General features: G+C 41.7%; 1 protein-coding gene across 1 annotated transcript in view; it reads left to right on the top strand.

Annotated features, from left to right (window-relative positions):
* The window catches only part of egfra (epidermal growth factor receptor a (erythroblastic leukemia viral (v-erb-b) oncogene homolog, avian)), a 62,197-nt gene that overhangs the window by 38,880 nt on the left and 11,085 nt on the right, over positions 1-12,232 (top strand). Inside the window, exons 14-22 of the mRNA XM_049598473.1 lie at positions 297-387; positions 1,057-1,214; positions 3,240-3,278; positions 3,435-3,579; positions 3,777-3,899; positions 6,058-6,156; positions 7,380-7,565; positions 9,932-10,087; positions 11,982-12,057. Of these exons, the coding sequence (XP_049454430.1) occupies positions 297-387; positions 1,057-1,214; positions 3,240-3,278; positions 3,435-3,579; positions 3,777-3,899; positions 6,058-6,156; positions 7,380-7,565; positions 9,932-10,087; positions 11,982-12,057 (1,073 nt within the window). The remainder of the gene's footprint in view (positions 1-296; positions 388-1,056; positions 1,215-3,239; positions 3,279-3,434; positions 3,580-3,776; positions 3,900-6,057; positions 6,157-7,379; positions 7,566-9,931; positions 10,088-11,981; positions 12,058-12,232) is intronic.

The raw sequence follows: 12,232 nt of genomic DNA, 5'->3' as shown, positions 1-12,232 counted from the left end.
TTCCAGACTATGACATTAGATGAGTTTGGGGATTTGTTATTGAATCAATTCAAAGACCAAATACGATCCAAGGTCTTTTAAAGCTAAACCCCAGCAGATATAAGACAAACACTGCAGCTGAAATGGCACATTCACTCACATCTGTTTATCTTTGCAGTCAAACATTGAATCTCGACGTGCTTACAATTTAACTTGTGCCCTCAAAAAAGGGATCAAGAATTTCACTTCACATGTACCTGTTTGAAATGAGGCGCGCCTGCGGTGGGAGTCTGTCAGCTTTGTTATTGTCTTTGCAGGGAGCTGCGGGAGACTGTCGTGAATAAAACCTGCGTGGAGTGTCACCCCGAGTGTCAACGCATGAATGGGACCGCAACCTGCAGTGCGCCTGTATGTGTGTCACAACAACTGAGCTATTATCACAAACATAACAAAGACGAAAAATCACTTGAACTACTGTTGAACAGCTTTGTGGACATTATTTATGAGTCTGATAATTAAAAGTCATGTTTTTGTGTCAGTCACTCCAGAGCACCACAAAGGAACAATTACGCAGCTTGAGATGTGTTGCAGAAATGTTAGCGCTACCAATTTCTCCATCAACAGCAGCCTTATTAGACCATAATGCAGTGCAGCCACAAGACATGTTGTGCTTTGGATGAAGGGTGTGGCTGCGTAGTTGGCGCACAGTCTACTTTTATGCGCTCATAATCCCATCTTTGACTGAAAACAACACGCTCACGCCCCTTTTCAGGGTTGTTGAAAGCAACTCTTGGAATGTAGGGTATCATTATTGAAAATACAAGTCGATGGGTTGAAAGAAAGTATCACATTGCAGCACTTTGTTGCAGTAAGTCTCTCAAACAACAGAGCTGTACTGGCCTAAACTAAACATTTCTAGGTGGGTTTTCATTGCCAAACATTTGCAACTTTATGTGGAAGATGGACGCAGCTTGCTTTGACAAATTATTATTATGAGACAGGGCAGTTTACATAATATTTACTACACCTCTCAAGAGTGTTGTAAACATCATGCGGTTTTTTTTCTTTTCCTTTCAGGGACCTGGAAACTGTACTAAGTGTGCCAACTTCCAAGACGGCCTGTTCTGTGTGTCCCGGTGTCCTCAAGGTGTGCCAGGCGAGGACGACACGCTGGTGTGGAAATACGCAGATACGATGCAAGTGTGCAAGCCCTGCCACAAAAACTGCACTCGAGGGTAAAAGCATTGTTCGCCTGACCTGAGAACCGGCACTGTGTTTCTCTGTGTTGCAAACATTTGTCTGTCGTAATGTTGATGCAGCAAGGCAGGGGGGTCAGCTGTGGTGGAGTTGGCACAGATTGGGGAGAGAGAGGTCGGCTTTGACATGAGGCAATATTTGCTGAGATTAATGATGAAATCAGACAATTTAGGAGAGATGTTGTGGACTAAGATTAAAGGAAAATACCAGCAATGTGTCATCTTTATCCATTCACTTAAACTTGATATATTATTACTTTTATTACTCTTCTTCCAGAGAACATCATCATGTTCTAGATATCTGGAACCTTTTGCCACTGGTTCCCATTCATTTTATTATTCAACAAACAGAGGGTTGCACTGCGTTATAAAACAGAACAAATATAACTTTGAGTGAGACCTAATGTTCACATTGATTGATGACCAACATTCAGTCATGGTGCTGGCTGGTTGATGTACTGATGGGTGCTGTGGTTCAGGACACCACGCCTGTGTGGACGGGCTTTTGTAGTCGTCTTGTGCAACTTTTTCTGAGGAAAAATATGATGAAGTATTTCCACTCTTATTTTTCACTAGTCTAGTTTTTCAGGATTACGTCATTGAACCACATAGAACTGAACACATCCCTACGGACCCCTGTGATTGAGGCATTCAAGGCTTTTATGCGCAGTCTATACTTCTGTTGCCGTGCACCTATGTGTGCTGTGCAGGCTGGTGCATGTGGGATGAAATTTCACACATGCGTGTTGGGACCAGGACTGTCCAGAACGCCCTCCTCCCGGTTCTGATATCCAATCAGAGTTCTGCAAAAGTAGAAAACGAATAAGTCCACACACCAAGCAGTTCCTGTTAAGAAATATTTTAATGCAGAGTGATGTTTCGAGCCCACGGCTCTCCCTCTGACTTCTGATAAATGACAGGAAGTTGCCATCTTAAATACCCATAGTGCCTGAGCCTTAAACGTGAACTGCTCTGGATACATACATTGAGCACTTTGGCCCCTTAAGGCCTCAGTGAGCAATTTGAGCATTAGACCAGGTTTGTAATTCTCTAATTATAAATCTGGAAGGGGTCCCCTCAGATTATGTGTGGTCATATGCCTACAAAGTTGCGTGGTGATGGGTGAAACCCTTGAGATGTTCTACACCTTTATGTGATGAGCCACGCCCTCCGCAATATTCATTGCCTTATAGAAGCTCAGTTTTAGGAACTTTAGATATTGGTCCCTAGATTATGTTCACCCAGTTTCATGCAGATCGCTCAAACTTCCTAGGAAGAGATCCATTTGAAGTGTTTTTCAAAAAATTCAAAATGGATGTCTCTGTCTCTGTATGTATGACAGCCACTTAACTCAATCATTTTGTAATTTTATCATATGTTTCTGGGGTATAAAATATGTTCATGCTAGTATTTTCTCCTTATATATTTATATATCAAAAGTAGCTCTGGTAAGATACTGTTGTACATAGATATATATATATATTTCCTTGGTTTATTTTTATACTGAATATGGGCAACAGGTGTGGTGTATTTAAGATGGCGAATTTCTGTCATATATCAGAGGTCAGAGAAAGAGCTGTGGGTTCGAAACATCACTCTGTATTAAAATCTTTCTGAGCAGGAGCTGCTTGGTGTGCAGACTTATTTGTTGTCTACTTTGCCAGTTGCCTCTTTGGTACAGCACCCACGCCATTGGACGCTGGGATGTGCATGTCTTCTGTACTGTTTTCAGTCAAACTTCCGTAGCATCTGTGGTGCCGGGCGCACATTTTACACGTTTTTCTGCAAGTGCACGGCGTGTCTCTGCAGCTCGATGCAAGCATCTCTGTGGCCCTGCTCAGCTTTTCTGCATATGTATAAATTAGGCATTAATCTGGTAGCAAATTACAGAGAACTTTGACTTCATGGTATGAAAAATGACTTTTGATGAGTTGGTGAATTTTCAGTGTGAAATTAAAGTGATGGTATCTTTACATCAGATTCTTTGCATTGCTTTCTTTACAGTTGCATGGGTCCTGGTCTTGAAGGTTGCCAAGGTAAAGGGTGAGTAAACACAGCTTCACTAATCACTGATGCTGAAGTACACACTGACTTCGCCAAAGTTCCACAGTCTAATCTCATCTCTCCTTGTTTACTGGATCTGTAAATGTGCTCTGTTTTCCATCTGCACTCTTAAATGAGCTCCCACCTGTCTTTCAGCCCCTCTGGCCTTTCCATGATTGCGGCTGGTGTAGTCGGGGGTCTGCTGGCCGTTCTTATTGCTGGCCTGTCTGTGTTTGTGTTGCTGCGCCGACGCCACATCAAGAGGAAGAGAACCATGCGTCGACTTCTCCAAGAGAGAGAGGTACGACAAAGGGAGCTGAGTCACCACACTTCGAGATGTGGACAGAAGATGTTTTTGAGATGTTGGGGGGTTATCTACAGAGATAGAAGTCTGCTATATGAAAGTTTTTTTTTTACTTTTTTGTATGATTTCTTTTTAAAGAATCACTAGTGCTGTTTGTGAGACAGTGTGTGAAATATTGAGTCCTTCTATTCCAGTTGGTTGAACCTCTGACTCCAAGTGGCGAGGCTCCAAACCAGGCTCTGCTGCGGATCCTGAAGGAACCTGAATTTAAGAAAATCAAAGTGCTGGGATCAGGAGCTTTTGGTACCGTTTACAAGGTAATAACATGGAGCAGGTTTGTCTCAAAACACCTTGCTGTCAAAATTCCCATCCAGCGCTAAGCTTTATTGGAGCTGGAGTTAAGGAGAACTGCATGTGCCAAGTTTACACAACTAACACCCGTTAGTGATTTGGCTCATCTACATCTGTTGTCAATTTTTCAATTAAAAGACACATTTTTGAGTTGCCAGATCATGCGTGAGTGACTCCACTTTGACTTTCAGTGCTATGTTTATGTGTGTATATATGCATGTATTCATTTCATCGTGGGGATATATGTGTGTTTACACAGTGACACTGGGGACTTATTTTCACATGGAGACAAAAGGTCTCTGCAAAGTTAACTGCTTATTTTAGGGTTGCTTTAAGTAAATCTCCAGAGAGAGAATGTAGGTCAACACAATGTTCTCACTTGATATATAAAAACAAGTTGAATTTATATTTTTGCGAGGACCAGTTTCAGTTTTAGACCTTAAAGGGATAGTGCACCCAAAAACGATAATTCAGCCATTATCTACTCACCCATATGCCGAGGGAGGCTCAGGTGAAGTTTTAGAGTCCTCACAACGCTTGCAGAGATCCAAGGGGAGAGGAGGTAGCAACACAACTCCACCTAATGGAGGCTGACGGCACCCCAGATTCAAACGTCCAAAAACACATAATTGAAACCACAAAATATCTCCATACTGCTCGTCCGTAGTGATCCAAGTGTCCTGAAGCCCCGACATAAAAAGCTGTTTGGAAAAACGTCATTTGAACTCTGTTTTTAGCCTCATTGTAGCCTGTAGCTCTGACTGCCTCTCTGTGCACAGCGCTCACATGTGCTTGCTTGCATGAGACCATGAGACATGGGCACCATGTTCATGTGTGTTCACATGCTTTTGCTGGTCTCACGCAAGCGCACACATGTGAGCGCAGTGTACAGAGAGGCAGTTAGAGCTACAGGCTACAATGAGGCTAAAAACAGAGTTCAAATGACGTTTTTCCAAACAACTTTTCATGTCGGGGCTTCAGGACACTTGGATCACTACGGACGAGCAGTATGGAGATATTTTGTGGTTTCAATTATGTGTTTTTGGACGTTTGAATCTGGGGCGCCGTCAGCCTCCATTAGGTGGGGTTGTGTTGCTACCTCCTCTCCCCTTGGATCTCTGCAAGTGTTGTGAGGACTCTGAAACTTCACCTGAGCCTCCCTCGGCATATGGGTGAGTAGATAATGGCTGAATTATCATTTTGGGTGCACTATCCCTTTAATAGCGAGGTCATTTTTGGAAAGTGGCTCAAAGGGCTGCTTCAAAGTAAAGATTTGGTCATTGGGTTGAGGTTAGAGTAAGGTTACAGAAATACTTAATTAGTTTAGTTTAGTTTATTTGCACATACATGTATAGAAAGTACAGGAAAAAAAGAGATTAAAAGTTAAAACATTGTGTAGGAGAGGTTAGAAGCCAAAACTGGCTTATGAATATACCTCCCCTATTAATTACTAACAATCATACATAAAAGAAAAGGATAAAAGCAAATAATTGAACAAGAGTTCCAGACTAAGAAGTGATACAAAATTATTAGAGATGTACAATTTACAAAAACAAAAAAATTACAAATGAATCACTGTCAGACTACCAATATAATGCTGTAAACTGCTAAGCAAGAGTCCTGCGTTATAGTTTTACTGAAGCAGAAGTGCAAAGGTATAAGCAAAATGTACATAACTATCAAATGTAAAAGTATTTATTTGATCCCTTTCATAAATTATATTATATGGTTATGATTATTATGCAAAGATATAAGCAGCATGATTGTTACTGCTGATGTACACAGCAGTCATCTAGATGAAGTGGGATAAAAAAGTAATATTACTCTTTGAAATGAAGTACAAGAGTGGCATACATGGAAGTACAAGTGCCTCAAAATTGTGCTTAAATGAAGCACTTGAGTGAATCTACTCACTTATTTTATGTCCACCACTGGGTTTAGGGGGGACTAAGGCTAAAGGTCCTCACGTATAGAACAAAGTGTTTGGAGGCAGGGTTGCGTTCATGCAGTACATACATGTCAGCATATATAATTGTACTGTACATTTTCATGTGTGCACTTGTGTTCACTCGATGATTCAGGTGTAATTAAAGCATGCGAAATAACAAACTTGTGTCCACACAGGGCCTGTGGGTTCCAGAGGGAGAGGATGTGAAGATCCCAGTCGCCATCAAGGTTTTGAGGGAGGCCACATCGCCAAAAGCAAACAAAGAGATCTTGGACGTAGGTTCACTGATTCATGTGGCACATTTTTAGACTCTAGGTTTACTGTAAAACTGAGTCAGAACTAAAATAAGCCATTCATTTGACATGTTATTTCCCAGACTACTTCAGTCAAGTGTCTGCTACCAAAAGTTGAAAATCTCTGTGCACATTTGGTTGTAACTATCACAATATTTTGACTGGATTAACACAGCTCAGGCGTACCTCAGTGCATTGCACAAAGTGAGTGACAATTATTGCTTTCCAGATGTCAGGTTAACTGTAACGTATCCTGTAATTTATAGTGCATGCAACCTGATTTGAAACTAATGACTACTTATTTTCCTTGTAATGGAGAACGTGTCATGGTTCTACGCTGTTGACCCTCTTATGGAGCTGTAGGAAATGGGATTAATTCATTGGAGGGCTTTGCGTGGGCGTTGGTTTGTAATCCAAGGCTGAGGTGTTCTGGAAAGGAATGCAGTCCTGTAGCCGCACTGAGGAAGCAGCCTGTTCAAAAAGCATTATGCAAACGGCTGAATGTGCATGTTAGATCCTGTGATTTTTGCGGTTGTGTTGCTCAGTCATTGTACATCTGGAAGTCGTGGTGGACATGCATGTCCTCTGAACTTCATGACTTGAGGGCATAGGCTTGTTTTTAAATGTGCTTTAAAGCCTCTTCCTCATCAGGCTGTCAAAATTACAAAGCTCCTAACAATTGAGTGTTTTTTTTACCACACTGTGTTGATGCTGTAATAGTCGTGTGGGGTACAATTAATGTACTCACGGCAGGAAATCTACTCAGGAAAGCTCAGTTTGAAGTGCTGTTTGCACGGGTCTCCCTGCTGGAAGCCTGCAGTTGGTGGCCAGTGTGGATTATCCCCATCATTTTTTCTTTAAGTCGCTTTTCTGTTTTGACGACTGAGAGTTTCCACTCTCAGCTGAGCCGCATAAAATATGCTTGGCTGGGTATGACTGCTGCTAAGAAACTTATCCCCCAACACTGGATATTTCCACAAATGTCATGTTTCTCGAGCTATCAGTTTCCAGGATAAGTGTGGACTCATGCACCAGCATTTGTTCAGTTCTGTTCTATTTTTGTCTTTGCACCATTAATAAGAATAGCTTTTTTTCTCTATACACTAGATAAGGGTGTTGTCTTGTTGTTTGTAACATCTGACTGCCTCAACATAATATAAAACATTAAATGACTTTTTTTTCCTATGTGTACACGCACGCCACAGGAGGCTTATGTGATGGCCAGCGTGGAACACCCCCATGTGTGTCGTCTGCTCGGCATCTGCCTGACGTCCACAGTGCAGCTCGTCACCCAGCTGATGCCCTACGGCTGCCTGCTGGACTATGTCAAAGAGAACAAGGACAATATCGGCTCCCAGTACCTGCTCAACTGGTGTGTGCAGATAGCCAAGGTAAGAAAGGAACCTCATAAAAGGCATCAAGTTACACGGTGTTGTCTGTTCAATAGGTGCGACCTGCGTGGGGCTGGATTAAGGTTTCAATGTTGTTTGCCTGCAGCAACTATAATGTTTATCTCAAGTTTGTGTGTGTCTGTTTTTTAAGTTATACAGGGCATGTGATCAAAACAAAGGCTACTGAGCATTTCTGCAGATCACATCAAGTTGTTTTGCAACTGCTAGACAGAACAGTACGTGCTGCTTATAACTGCTGAGAAATGTAGCTGAATGGCATGACTGTTTATGCTAGACAAATTTATTCATACAGCGACACAGGATGGAGTCGGCATAGAGTGCTGCAGAGATGATTTTCTTTGTAGGCCGACCAAGAAGTTAGCATTGTCCCAGTTCCCTCGACAAATAGCCATGATGTTATTTTTCCACTGGATTTTGGAGTATTGCAGAAAATAAGGTCTGTGGGAGACAAAAGTTTATGATGCTAACACATTTTGTTCAGCAAGATAATCTTCTCAAAAACATCACTTTTATATTTTTTGAAGCATAAATGCAGTTGCTTGAGATACAAATCTAATGCTAGGCTATAAACTAGGGGTGTAAAACATATGGCCCGGGGGCCAGAACTGGCCCGCTCAAGGGTCCAATAGTGCCCACTAGATGACTTCGCACACTTAGGCCCAATCCCAATACCCCCCCTTGTCCACTACCCCTTGGCCCTCGAAATGAATCAACGAGGGGTAGGGGTTGAATTCTTTCCCTAGGAATTGGGACACCACTCACTACGTCACCGCGTCGGTTACATTCATGCATACGTAACTATTTTAAACAGGAAGCTGTGAGCCATCTACATTTCCAACCGGCATCTACAATGGAGTCTCCAGTTGAGTTCATCCTACCGATTGCGTTTGCCACATTCATCATGCTTCGTTTGATGAACGACAGACGACAGGGGACTTCTGCTAGCTAGCTAACCAGCTAACATTACGAGGCAGCATAGTTATACTAGCTGGCGTGTTATCGTAATGTGAAAAATCTGACAATTTCACAGAACAGGACAGATGACAGACGCCAGATAGTGTGAGCTAGCTAGCTAGCTAACAAGCAACCTGACAACGGTAACGTTAGCAATGTATGAACTTTTTCCCCGTCTCTTGCTCGGTGGTAGCCATGGCGACGTCTACCCTTCGCTGGCAAGTCAGCATCTGAAATCCCTCGCTCCGAAGGGCTAGTTTCATACCCACTACCCCTCATTATGCCCCCTACCCCTACACGCAAAAAGGAATTGGGACACCACTACCCCTCATGGGAACGCACAAATGTAGGGGTAGGGCCAAGGGGTAGGGCTAAGGGGGGGTATTGGGACGGGCTCTAAATGTTGATGCTCTTGTGAAGGCTGAGAGGTTTCAGGAGAAACAGTTAAGAGATATTAGATACTTAGTGTAAAATGCTGCCTCAGAGGCTTCTCCACTCTGACCAGAAACTCTCTGAAATAACAGTGAAACGTGTCTGTGTTCATATTTAAAGATACTGAACATTGTGCAAAATATCGTCAACCAGCAGCTCCAGTACAAAATAATCTGTATCAGACTTTTGTCTTAAAACAATATCAGTGGAGCCCTGCTGCTGAGGCACGGGCTGTTCGTCATTTGTTTTGTAAATGGATGAATGTTTTCACATTGTACGTAAATTGTTTAGAGGTTATTACGCAATGGTTTTACTGGTCCGGCCCACTTGAGATCAAGTTAGGCTGCATGTGGCCCCTGAACTAAAATGAGTTTGACACTCCTGCTATAAAGTAACTATACCTTGTTCTCATGACTTTGATGTCACCGGCACAGTGAGGCTGTAAAGTGTACTGTTGTTCTGTAGTCTCATTTAGCCACTTGTTAGCAACTGCCTTTTTAAAGACATGTTGAAGCTTCAAAATTCGGGAGTGGGGGATTTACTGACATATTTTGTGTTGTGGAGCAAAAGGTGAAAATCTCTTAAGCTTGTGTTAACCACAGACCTTATTTTAGGAATCTAACCAAATTGACAAGATGTACAAAATGCTCATTTGTTTCCACATTTTAGGACTCATCCCTGCAGTAGTCTGTTGTTTCAAGTCTCAGCTGTTCTTGCACTTTGTTCCACATTTGAGCAGCATAGAAGCTAAAGGCAGTTTCACCACGTTTAGTTTTGACTCTGGGAAATAGGCCATGATGACAAGTGTAGCATGAAAGCATTTTTAGATCTTTGATCGTGTCTGATCAAGCGGCGGTTCCGTGTTCTGACACCGCAGAATCCAGCTGTATCAGACAGCTTGTGAGAAAGAGCACTGCACTTATGTAAAAACTTGTTCTTCATCGTTTGTTTGACAAAAGGGTATGAACTACCTGGAGGAACGCCACTTAGTGCACCGTGACTTGGCAGCGAGAAACGTCCTGGTGAAGACTCCTCAACATGTCAAGATCACTGACTTTGGTCTGGCAAAACTCCTCAATGCAGATGAGAAAGAGTACCACGCCGATGGAGGAAAGGTGGGTTGGAGATTAAAGTAGTCTACAGACAGCAGGTCCCGGTCTGTCTTTTATGAATGTTTCAGAAAGATAAAATAAGTTAAAATAATTTTTTTTCGCCCTACAAATTAAATTCAGTCTTTAGTTTCACAGCCATCAGTTGTTTCTGCACACAAATAGGCCTAAGAGCAGCCTCACTTGTGCATTTATAGCTTGTTACAACTTGAGTGTTGTTAGACAAACGACTTCCTGTAGATGAATGAATTTGCTCCATGTTCGGAAAGATTTTGCATTTGTAGCTTTGCTCCAGATTCTATCTTATGTAATGAGTATAAATAGTTCTGTCAGAGAGAAGAAAAATGACAAATCAGATAAGTCCCGTCTCTTATCAACATTTCTTTGTGCAACTGAAAGCACTATTTTCCTCACAGAAAAATGTGTAGCGCTCATGTTTACTCGCAGGGTGACCTTTACTCTTTCTTTAATACACAGTAGTGTAATATTTTCCACAATATGATAGTTGTAAGCATTTGTGTTCTTTTTCTTAAAGGGACAAAATCAATATTGCATGTTTTTCCTCTTAACTGTAGTGCTGTTTATCAGTCTAGATTGTTCTGGTGTCACTATAGAGATGTCTGCCTTCTCTCAAATATAATGGAACTAGATGGCACTCAGCTTGTGGTGCTCAAAGCGCCAAAAAATACATTTGAAAAATTCAACAGCAATGTCTCTTTCCAGAAATCATAACCCAGTTACTCAAGATAATCCACAGAACTTGCTGAAACCAGTTTCATGTAGAAACTGTTTTCCTTCTACCAAACTACATCTGCCAACCGTATCACCGTGCAGACAGAAACGTGCATCCACTCATGGATGAGAGGCTTACGGTAGCTCACCTGAGCTAGCTAACGTCTCAGTCAAGGAGGACGCCACTAATTGTTACATCTTGCACTGTCATGAGCTCCACCATCTTGAGTAATTGAATTCAAATGCATTTTTTGGCGCTTTGACCACCACAAGCCGAGTGCCATCTAGTTCCATTATATTTGAGGGAAGGCAGACATCTCTACGGCTGATAACTCCAACACTCTGCAACTCACACCCAAACTATCTAGACTGATAAGCAGCACTACAAGTAAAAGGAAAAATATCTGTTTTGTATTTTGGGGTGAACTGTCCCTTTAACTTTGTCATAAATCCCATACTGTGGTAGAATATCCTTGCCAATGGCGTATTACCTCTTTATGATGTCACAACCTCGTTACATCCGTAGTATATTTTTCCCAAACTGATGACATAATAGTTTTGACTGATGATTTAATACAATGATCATTTTCCATCCAGAGATTTCATTCCTTGTCCTCGACAGAGGGGCAGATGTCCAGCTCTTTAAAATTCATATCTGCACCAGAAACATTTACATGAGCTTGTGGTTTTCTGTATGCTTGACTAATGCAAATGTGCACCACTAGATGACAGTGCAGTTACATTATATTCTGCATGTGGCAAAGAGAGTGAGGGACTTTAATTTAACAAAGTGCCAAATTTGACTAGATGATATCAAGGTACAAATTAAGTTATTACTGCTTTTAACAGACTATTATAGACATTGCTGTTCAGAGTCCATTGGCAAGTATACAGATGAGGCTGCTGTTTCAATGAGCTAATTAACCTTCTCTTCCTCCCTCTTGCAAAACACCCTCAGCAAACATAGGCATGTAAAATCTTGCCAGCAAAAACCGTCTGATGAAGCACGGTGCTGTATTCATCACAAGAAAATATCTTCTGTGTTCCAGTCAAGCTTATTGTCCAGATATATTCAAACATATATCATGTGAAGTGTAAAATTACAGGTATATTTGAAAGTTGCTGTAACATTTGGAGATGATTACATTACTGCTGTTTTGTTCCACAGGTGCCAATAAAATGGATGGCTCTTGAATCTATCCTGAACAGAACGTACACACACCAGAGTGACGTGTGGAGTTATGGTAAGTCTTTGTGCTTTATGTTGTGAATACATTCTCTGCTTTTAACCCAGTGTGGCACACTGGAAATGCTGGCATTGCGCTTTTCTGCAAACCACAGATGTGTTACATTTTTATGTTTCATATGCAGCTGATATATTGAAACTTAACGTTTCTTGATGCTTCAGTCTTGAATTTT

This window comes from Epinephelus fuscoguttatus, linkage group LG15, assembly GCF_011397635.1.
Source record: "Epinephelus fuscoguttatus linkage group LG15, E.fuscoguttatus.final_Chr_v1".
NCBI lineage: Eukaryota > Metazoa > Chordata > Actinopteri > Perciformes > Serranidae > Epinephelus > Epinephelus fuscoguttatus.
The sequence above is the reverse complement of the archived record's forward strand: the minus strand, read 5'-3'. Positions and strand labels throughout refer to the sequence as shown.